An 11,299-nucleotide genomic window follows, 5' to 3' on the forward strand; every position below is an offset into this window, starting at 1 on the left:
CTGCAATTTTCTTTTTTTGTGGAATCTTTGCCTGGTTTTGTATCAGGGTTATGTTGGCTTCGTAAAATGAATTCGGAAGTATCCCTTCCTTTTCTATGTTCTGAGATAGTTTGAGTAGTACTGGTATAAGCTCTTCTCTGAATGTTTGGTAGAATTCTCCATTGAAGCCATCTGGGCCAGGGCTTTTTTTTGGTTGGGAGTTTTTTAAATTACCTTTTCAATCTCTTCTCTTGTTATGGGTCTGTTCAGATTTTCAACATCACTTGGTGGTAGTTTGGGTAGGTAGTGTGTTTTTAGAAATTTTTCCATTTCCTCTAGGTTTTCAAATTTGTTGGAGTATAGTTTTTCTTAATACTCTGTTATAATCCTCTTTACTTCAGTTGGGTCTGTTGTAATGTCCCCCATTTCATTTCTTATTTGGGCTTATTTGCATCCTCTCCTGTTTTTCTTTTCTCAGTGTGTCCAGGGGTTTTTTGATTCTGTTGACCCTTTTGAAGAACCAGCTTTTGGTTTTGTTGATTCTTTCTACTGTTTTTCTATTCTCTATTTCATTTATTTCTGCTCTAATCTTTATTATTTCCTTTCTTCTGGTGGCCGTGGGCTTTTTTTGCTGTTCTCTTTCTATTTGTTGGAGTTGTGTAGTTAATGTTTTGATTTTGTCCCTTTCTTTTTTGATGTGTGAATGTATTGCCGTAAATTTTCCTCTGAGGACTGCCTTTGCTGTGTCCCAAAGGTTTTGCTATATGTGTTTTCATTCTTGTTTGATTCTAGGAATTTTTTTGATTCCAACTCTGATTTCTTCTATTACCCAGTCGTTTGTAAGCAGGGTGTTATTCAGTTTCCATGTAATTTATTTTTTTTCCTTGTTCTTCCTGTTGTTAATTTCTACCTTGATGGCATTGTGGTCAGAGAAGATACTTTGTATTATCTCAACGTTTTGGATCTTGTTGTGGATTGCTCTGTGGCCTAAGGTGTAGTCTATTCTGGAGAATGTTCCACGTGTATTAGAAAATAATGTACTTTGCGGCTATTGGATGGAGTGTTCTATATATGTCTATGAGGTTTAGTTGGCTGATTGTGCCCTTTAGGTCTTCTGTATCTTTGTTGAGTTTCTTTCTAGATGTTCTGTCCATTACCGAGAGTGGTGTGTTGAGATCTCCTACTATTATTGTGCAACTGTCAATTTCTCTTTTCAGTGCTGTTAGAGTTTGTTTTATGTATTTTGGAGCCCTGTCATTGTGTGATTAGATGTTAATATGGTTATGTCTTCATGATGGGTCATCCCCTTATGCATTATATAATGTCCTTCTTTGTCTTTTATGGTGGATTTTGTTTTAAAGTCTATTTTATCTGAGATTAGTATTGCCGTTCCTGCTCTTTTTTGGTAGCTGCTTGCTTGATATATTTTTTTCCTTCCTTTGATATTTAATAAATTTACATCTTTGTTTCTAAGGTGTGTCTCTTGTAGACAGCATATTGATGGATCCTGTTTTTCTATCCATTCTGTGTCTCTCTGTTTCTTTATGGATGCATTTAGCCCATTTACATTCAGTGTAATTACTAATAGGTGTGAGATTACTGCTGTCATTTTGTAGTGGTTTTTTTGTGGTGCTGAAGTTTTCTTTGTTCCTTTCACTCTCCTGTGCTGAATTCCTTTTATTTGTGGATTTTTTTTCATTACTTTTGTTTTTGTAGGTTTTGTTTTTATTGAGACTTTACGTTTTTATTCTTTATTTTGAAGAGTAGGTTTGTTAACTTTCTTAGTGGTTACCTTGAAATTACCCTTATCTTCCTAGGTTTGAACCAGTCTACTATTACTTGGTATCGCCTTGACTTCCTCTCCATTAGAAGGTTCTATACCTACATCATTTATTCCCTCTTTTATTGTTCTGATATTGTTGTCATTTACAGATTAACCCCTCTGGTTCCCTGTTGTAATTCTTTTGGTTTTGGATAGTCCTTAAGAGTTCATTTCCTAGGTTGGTATCTGGCTAGTACAATCCTGTGCCCAAGATTCAGCCTGTGGTCTGATATTTTTGTTCTCAGATCGAAGAACTCCCTTTAATAATTCTTGTAAGTTTGGTTTGGTTTTTACATATTCCCTTAATTTCTGTTTATTTGGAAATATCCTAATTTCACCATCCTATTTGAACAAGAGTTTTGCAGGATATATTATTTTCGGCTGGCAATTTTTTTCTTTCGAGGTTTTATATATGTCATTCCATTGCCTTCTTGCCTGCATGGTTTCTGCTGAATAATCCAAGCTTAGTCTTATTGTTTCTCCTCTGTATGTGACTTTTTGTTTTTCTGAAGCTGCTCTCAGGATTCTTTGTCTTTGGTTTTAGCAAGTGTGATTATGATATGCCTTGTTGATTTTCTTTTGAGGTCTATCCTATATGGGGTTCATGGAGCTTTTTGGATTGTCAGCTTTTCATCTTTCATGATATTGGGGAAGTTTTCTGTCAGCAATTCTTCAATGATCCTCTCTGTGTTTTCTGTTTTCTCCCCCTGTTCTGGAACTCCGATCACTCACAGATTTTTGCTTTTGATTGTATCCCACATAATTCTCAGGGTTGCTTCATTTTTCTTTGTTCTTTTTTCTGATTATTCCTCAGAATTGTATCCAAATGGTTGTCTTCAATTTCGCTGATCCTGTCTTCCACCATTTCAAACCTGTTCCTCAGCCCTTCTATGATGCTGTCCATTTCTGAAATCTTCTTGTTTATCTTTTGGATTTCTAATTGTTGTTTTTGTATGATTTCTAGTTGTGAATTTAATTTAGCATTTTGTTCCTGTATTATTTTCTTGAATTCTTCCATTTTTTTCTGTATTTTCCATGAATTTGTATGCCTCTTCCATGAACTTTTCTATTTTTTCCTCATTTCTGTCTGCTTTTTGCTTCAACTCTTGGATAATTCTGAATATTAGAGATTTGAATTCCTTATCAGGTAGTTCTAGTGTCTTTTCTTCTACTGGAAGGTCATCTGGTGTTTTACTTTGGACACCTACTGGAACCATCTGATCCTGTTTTTGTACATGTTTTAATATTGTCTGCTGTCTTTAGGGCATTCAGTAGTTATTTTCCTCCTTATAGATTGTAGATTTGTTTGTTTCGTCATGCTTTTTTGTTTTATTTCGTTATGTCTGAGCAGGTGGTCTGTGTTGTTTGTTGTTTGCTTGTCTGTGGGCACAATACTTTTCACTTCCTTCTCCAATGGACAGGGTCAGTCACTCAGGTATGGTACAGCAGGGTAGGTCCAGCTGAAGGGGAGTTGCTGGGATGTGTTGTTTGTAGCATGTACTAGGGCCAACAAGGTGGGTCAGGAATCAGTTCAGGGCAGGCTCTGTTAGGCTGTGCCTGTGCTACTTGAGGGTGTGAAGTGCAGCACACAGTGCAGGTAGGCAGGAAGGAAGAGGGAGATTGTGATGTGTGGAGCTAAGATGGATATGGGAAACAGGAGAAAGAGGAGAGAGGAACTGGAGCGAAAAAAAATACACACAAACAAAAGTGAGTGTTAAGGGAGCTTGCTATTGGAGCAGAGAGATAAGAGACTGAGAAATGGAGAAAAACAAAAATAAAAAAAAAGGATAAAAGAAAAAAATGAGTATATCAGAAAATGGAAATCAAGAAAGACAAAAAGGGAAAAAGAGAGAGAAGATAACAAAACAAATAAACAAAAAAACCCAAAAAAACAAACAAACAAAAACCCAAAAAAACAAAAACAAAAACAAAAAACAAGAAAAAAGAAATTCCCCCAGGGATGTCACTGTGCTTCTGCGCAGAGTAAGCGAGTATCTCCCAAACTGCGTGGCGCTGCCCAGCCAGAACGGGCTCCCAAGCCAAGAGAAGAAAAAGAACACAATCAAACAAACAAATCAAAACCGAACATATCAGAACAAACAAACCAAAAAAGCCTTGGGGATCCCACCAGCGAGGCGGCATGGTCCAGGAAGCAGTTCCTCAGTCAAGCGATGCCTCACAGCCTGCCAGGAAGAAACAAGGTTGGTCACGGAGCCAGGCATTTGAGACGAAGGAGGGAGAGGTGGTGAGAGGTAAGGAAGAGATCTAATGAAGTGGAAGAAAGCAACAATAGCAGCCAACAAATGGCACTCAGGGAGCTGGCCAGTGCGGGGCAGGTGGAATCCAAGTGACACCAGGGTGAAGCTGGTGCTTGCTGGCCATGAGACTGGCCACAGGAAGTAGAGGAGGCCAAGTGGTGGTGAAGAAGGGTAGGGGGTGTGTAAACATATATCGTTGGTTACCAGTTGTTCTGTCACCTGCTGGAAGCTCCGTGAAGCTGCTTTCTCATATCCCCAGTTCACCGAGTCCAAGATTCATGCTGCGTTAGCTGATAGGGGACCTCTTCATGTATCTCTCTTCGCTCCGTGTTCTTGGTCAGTTTCTTATTCCATTTGGTGCTTGGCTGAGTTCTTTATCTCTTCATTTGATGCTTAGGGTTTCAGGACTGATGTGTGACTCTGTTTTACTTAGTTTTTCGGATCTTTGCTGTGGAGGAATGACATTGTGTTTCTGACTATAGCGCTATGTTTCGCAGAAGTCCTCCAATGTGTTAATATTTTCAGTACAGGTTTTGGCTGATGACAATTCTGTCATATCTGAAATAATTTGGATTGACTACATAGCATTGTCTAAACTTTTCTCATGTAAATACGGACAGTGGCAGCAAAACGTGAAAAATACATGGATTTCTATTTATAATGGTAACATTAATCCCCCAAATGATATTTTCACGATGATTAAAAATTTTTGTTCATACATTTTAAATGCCTGATTTGAATATCAATTTTTCAATCTATCAACCAACATTTCTGTATATTACGAATCTGATTTTTGCATTATTATTCATGTCATCATGGCACTGAGTTATAATTCATGCAACTGATTTAGAAGTCAGCGCTTTATACTTTGCATATAATAAGCTATAAATATTGTAGCAGGGCATTTTCCAAAGGCATTTTAAAAAAATCATGTTTATAAGTTTGTAGTCTGACACCACAGAGTTCTAAACAACAAATTAAAATGTGCTGGAATGAAGATTGCTCTTCTGTCATTTCCAAACTTTCTTCTGCGAGAAGCTGCCAAGTTACTTGGTTCTACAATACTCAGCAAATATGTGCCAATATTAGTTCCTGATGTGGCAGTTATTTATTATTGTTGTGAGTAATATTTATATAAATAACTTCAAACCAGAAAGTTTATGTCTTTTGATTTATATGTGTACGCTTTCTGAGGTAGAATTTAGGTGACTGATTGGGATTCAATATTATTTGTTGTAATTGAGTGAAACAAAGATGAGATTCCCAGATTTTAAAAATGTGAAAAATATATTCACATGGCACTTAAAAATACCATTATTTTTTGTGAAATGAAACTGTTCTCTTACTGGAAAAGCAGAAAGTCAAGGTTTAGAAATGTGTATTTGAGGAGAGCTTTGTTGTTAAGGTCTTTCCTTTAGCATTTGAAACCGTATTGTAGCCTGTGGCTAAGATATATAAACCTTCAGAGAATTTTTATAATTTTCTGATAACCTTAAGATTTCAATTCTATGGTAAAACTGTAACCAATTTTTAATATCATACTATAAGTAAAATACTTTGTACCAAAATATGTGTCATTTTCAATAAATATATGATCAGTGGTTGAATTTAAAATTAAATTAAATTTAAAAACCAATTTTTTAATAAAATTCAACCATTTCCCCATAAAACAGTTTTTGAACATTGCACCATCATAATGTTTTACTATGTTATAGGACATTAACAAATTAGTAATTTTCTTTAGAAAGAAAATTTGATATATTTTATTAGATTCAAAACTGTATTTATTATTTGTTTGGAACACTAATACTTATTTACCCAAATGTACTTTATTGCAGCATTTAAACTTAGGTATCATTTAACAACCATTGAGAGTCATTTCTTCTTATCTCCTGTGCAGTGGTTTTTGACTTTTAACCCTTAGGCACGATAGAAAGTTATGTTACATATCACTGTATTCTTATTCTCTGGTTAGTTATTTAGAGAGGAGAGTATGTACCCAGTTTGGATCCAGCACAACTGTTAATTTCTAGGTGTTCTGAGAATTAGTAACTGTACTCAGGAAAATTATAATGATACCAAGCAATGACATTTTTGACTATGTGATTTCCATATAGGAAGGTTATTTCAAGTTGAACTGTGCCCTTAGTTTGGCGTAATATAAATACAGCAGTTTTCTCCTGTGTATAAATGGAAACTAAGGAGGTCTTTGTGTATTTGAGTTGTATCAAGATTTTTAGTATCTTCTGAGTGGAATCAACTGGATGACAATTTTTTTTTGTTTGTTTTGTTTTGGTAAGTGGATACAGAAACAGTAAATCTGAAACAGAGTTATGAGAATTATAAATATTTTTAAAAGTTAGAGAAAAACATAAAATAAATAGAATTAATTTTAAAGACACATGTGGTTCTAAGAAAAAATAAAGTAAATGGCACAAGAAAAAGTCAGAACATACCTCTCAAGCGCAATTTCAGAAAAAAAATTGACGATTTATGACTATATCACAGCTAGATGATATACCATTTGCAAATGACCCAGCAGTATAATACTTGTAAAAAAAATAAGCATTCTTCCAGATAATACTGATGAAGTGTAAGATGAAAGACCTGTATAGTTAATGAAGTATAGATTATTTAGAGAAGTTGGAAAAGGGAGCCAAAAAATAATCAAATAAAAATACTACCTACTATTATACCATTACAACAATAAAAAATTTGTAAAAAAAATTACCCATCAGAAATGGTTATAGAAACTATAATCACTTATTACAGAAATATAGGAAATAAAAGACTAAAAGGTAATGGTTTCCAAATATAGCACATAGTCCCTCATCTATCTGGTTTTATTTGGGAATGAAATGATTCACATGAAAGCAATTTATTCATACGTGAAACATCCGTAGTATGATTGTTTTAATAATAAAAAAAATCCAAAACATATTTTGTTCTTCCCAGTCTTCCTAAACCAAGTATGCTCCGTGTTTTAACCTTCCTTGATGACTTTGCAATTTCATAAAGAACATCAAAAACTTCCCTTTGTGGCAAAACGATAATATCCTTAGAGTTACTACGTTTTGGAGAAGCAGTTTGTCCCTATGCTAAATGACTTAAGACTGCTTAAATTTAGTCTTTTTATTTTTATTTTTTGCATTGTACACTTTTTTCTTTATTATCAAATTATAATGGACACTTCTCAATTTCTTCTAATCTACTCTGTTGGGGAATGCAATAAGTAAGCTTTCCAAAAGTGGTCTGAAATATGGATAAAGAGCTTAAAATGAAGGCCTGAGACAGCCTTCTATAGTACTCAATGGAATGCATTTTGGCAACTCAGAGGGCATATTGGTCTCTTTTATGTTTTTCTATTAAAATTTGGTGATTTCCTACTGCCATGTAAGTGATTTTGGGTAAATGAGAGATTATTAAGTGTGTACAGACCTTCAACTCCAACAGTAAAGGGTTTAAACGGAAGTAGATACAATTTAAATAAACTGAATATTAACCACAAATATGATTTAAGTAAATGGAATATTGTTCTAAATATATTGAATATTAATTGCTAAATATGATTTAAATAAATGGAATATTAATTTAAATAATGAATAATGACTGTTAAATTAATATCACTCACTGACCATTAACCATTGCATATCGTTTAAATAAAATGAATATTAACCACAATATAAGGTAAAGGTGTGGAAAGAAAAATATTTATGCATGAAAATTAAGTTGTTACACAGATAGGGTTTAAGAGTTGTTTTGCCAAAGACCCAGAGAATTAACTAGATCCTTTTTGCTGCTGGTTCTGTAGATTTATGTAGCATTTTAAAATGTTGACTTACCCCTTCTTTTTTTCCCCCCATAAAGTTGTTGTTTTAAGAGGTAAAGGGATATATGATAGATTAATTTTGATGATTTTTCATCATTAGGATTCAACCTACGAAGAGCAGCTAATTATCCCGAGCATAGGATTACCCTTGAAAACCAAAGTATTTGCAGCTGTACAAGCCACTAATCTGGATGGCAGGTATTTTTATATGCTTATCTTTTGTTGGTTAAAACCATTTTGTTGCTGTAAAGCCTCATGAATCATAAAGTTAGCTCATTCACTTTAAAATTCAATTAAAAAAATGCTACCATTGCCACTCAATTTAGGCATGCTAATAAACAGAAAAAACAAATGGCAAAGATTAAGGGATGACACTCATTTTATGTCATTAATTGGAAAATAAGAATTCTTCCCATAAAGAAGGAGGGATAGTGACTGGAAATGGCATGTGGAGATCTGGGATGTCAGAATGTTCTATTTCTTTTTCTGAGAAATGTTTAGCCAAATGTGGCCACTTTGGGAACACTTATGATTTGTGCACTTTTCTGAATGCAAGTTAATCTTCAATATTCATTTAATAAAAAGTGAAAGAACTCTCTGAATAAGGATCTGGGCCAGAAGTATATAAATCTATCCCATGAAACATCTCTGCAAAAAGACAAAATCCATTGTCTACTTTGGAAATTCAGTCTGGTCAAAATTGAAAGAGAACTCAAAAGCTGAAGATCCAGCGCTGCACTAAAAAGGCACATTTGTAAATGCTTTATTTTGCATTTCTGTGTGCATTATTATTTTCATTTTGCATCCTGAAGAAATTGGTATAGTCCAAAAATTAGGTTCTATTTTACCTTTTCTCTTTCTTTTCTCCTGGTATATCATCTTTGGGAATATGTGATTCCTTAATTTTTTTTTCACTAAATACAGAATTGTTTTTCATTTTCTTGGTAATCACCTCCTGTTGGTTACATGCTATTTTTTATAACATCCAGAGTTAGCATGAGGTTGTGTGTAAATCCAGGCACACTCCGGCCTTGAGGATGAAGGCTGTGTTTGCCTCAGGCCTTTCTTCTACCTAAACCCAGTGTCTGTATTGTACTCCCACATTCCCTCCACTGACTGTGGCAACATTTACAGTCTAACTTATGTCCCAAACTCCTGTGCTGTGTTTAGAATGATAACATTCTCTGTCTTCTGTTAGAGACAGTAACGTCTAGAAACGAAGGGTTATTGTTCACAGTGAACAAAGCATCTAAGTAACTCACTTTTGAGTTTTGTTTTTTTCAAACTTTGACCATTCAATTGCTTTGCACGCAAATATCTTAATACTGTTAGCACAAATATCTTTGAGGCATTCGCCTTAACTCCACTTGACGTGGGGATGGCAATTCTTTGTTGCAGACTTTTAAACAACTTGAGGTTAGGAAAAAGTTCTAATAAACAAGAAGCCTCTGCAAATGGCAACTAATATACAACTGCATTTCATTTTGTAAGAGGTTTGTCAATATTTATTTCCTTGGATTATTCACTAACACCCAAAAGTAAATTCTCATCTAGATTATGCTTACCTCCTTCTGCAGATGGAATGTCTTAATGGATTATTGCTACACCACCCCATCAGGGAACCCAAATGATGATATACGATATGATCTCTTCCTTAGGTAGGTGGCTAAGTCTCATCTTGATACCAAAGACCAAGTTATAATGCATTAAAATGGAAAATCTAAGTCAGAAAAACAAATGATAGGACACTTCTGTAGCATCTGAATTTAAAGTTTTACATTTTGTACTTTTAGTCCTTATGAAGCTGGAAGCATAAAGGTCAAGAACAGTTTTCAACCCCAAATGCTGATAAGGTTATTGTGGATGGAGTTGCAAGCAAGTTAGGCCCATCAAAGATGTTTTACTCATATTGGGGAGGTATGGGGATATTTCACTGTCTTAGAAAAAGAATGGTTAGGGTATTATCGTCAATAAGAGAAAGGCAGTAGGAGATCACTACTTATCTGCAGCTAGACCATCTCATCAGATGTCAAGAGGAGAGTAAATTAAAGTAATGATTTGGGTAATTTAGACCCCAAAATGCTTTTGTTCATTTATCAGTATTTAACATGAATGTATAACATGCTTACTACTCCTTTCTATCAGAGCGAATAACGTCAACCACATTCCCCAACAGACAGTGATAGAGTGAATGTAATCTACATTTGGGGAAAAGGAGGCATTGATCATAAAAACATTCAATCATCCCAGTCCCCTTTCAGCATTTTTATCTGACAGTAGAATAGGCTGAAGAGTCAAGCAATGGCTTCTAATCATGCTTATAAAATGCACTTGGCTCAGTTAACTGCAGCTTATTGACACATGATGGGAGTAATATGAAGGGAAACCAAAAGAATACGCTTCATTGGCTGATCAAGGTTAAGATGATGTTCAGAGGGTATGGTTCAACTGACACTCATATCCTATTGCTGAAAGTGTTAGTTTTGGCAGCATTTCTGGGAGAAAAGGCCAAGATATATCAGAAGCTTTAAAAGATTTCATATTCTCTGATTCTGTGTTTACAAGTTGGGAAGCATATTCTAAAATACTTACGATGATCAGTCATATTTACAATAGTAAAACCTGGCAGCAAACTGGATGTTCAGCAACAAGGAGATGGCTAGGGGGATTATGAAGCACCAGTAAGTTGCGGGATCACACTGACACTACAATCATACATAGTTACTTTAAAAAAAAACACCAAACCCGTGGCCATTGAGTCGATTCGAACACATAGCAACCCTATAGGACAGGGTAGAGTTGCCCCAGAGGGTTTCCAAGGAGCAGCTGGTGGATTTGAACTGCCTACCTTTCGGTTAGCAGCCATAGCACTTAACAACTACACCACCATGGCTCCATAAAGTTACTTATAAAACAAAATTTAAAAAAAAAAATCTTTTATTAAAATACAAAGTGAACGAATCAGCATACACAATAGTGTGTACAATAGGCTTCATTTATATAAAATACAGACAGAAACCAAAAAATAAAAAGACTCATTGCATTGGGTAAATCTGCTGCAAAAGACCTCTTTGAAGTGTGAAAAAGCAAAGATGTCACTTTGAAGACTAAGGTGCACCTGACCCAAGCCATGGTGTTTTCAGTCGTCTCATATGCATGCAAAAGCTGGACAATGAATAGGGAAGAACAAAGAAGAATTGATGCTTTTGAATTATGGTGTTGGCGAAGAATATTGAATATACCATGGACTGCCGAAAGAACGAACAAACCTGTCTTGGAAGAAGTACGGCCAGAATGCTCCTTAAAGGCAAGGATGGTGTCATGGTCTGAATTATGTCCCCTCAAAAATGTGTGTATCAGTTTGGCTAGGCCATGATTCTTGGTACTGTGTGATTTTCCTGTATGTTGTAA

The 11,299-nt window shown here is 35.2% G+C and overlaps 1 protein-coding gene across 1 annotated transcript in view; it reads left to right on the forward strand.

The window, feature by feature from the left end:
- The window catches only part of ZPLD1 (zona pellucida like domain containing 1), a 50,825-nt gene that overhangs the window by 25,262 nt on the left and 14,264 nt on the right, over positions 1–11,299 (forward strand). Inside the window, exons 5-6 of the mRNA XM_023732880.1 lie at positions 7,989–8,086; positions 9,466–9,546. Coding sequence (XP_023588648.1) covers positions 7,989–8,086; positions 9,466–9,546 — 179 coding nt within the window. The remainder of the gene's footprint in view (positions 1–7,988; positions 8,087–9,465; positions 9,547–11,299) is intronic.

Source organism: Trichechus manatus, unplaced genomic scaffold (genome assembly GCF_000243295.1).
Source record: "Trichechus manatus latirostris isolate Lorelei unplaced genomic scaffold, TriManLat1.0 scaffold00055, whole genome shotgun sequence".
NCBI lineage: Eukaryota > Metazoa > Chordata > Mammalia > Sirenia > Trichechidae > Trichechus > Trichechus manatus.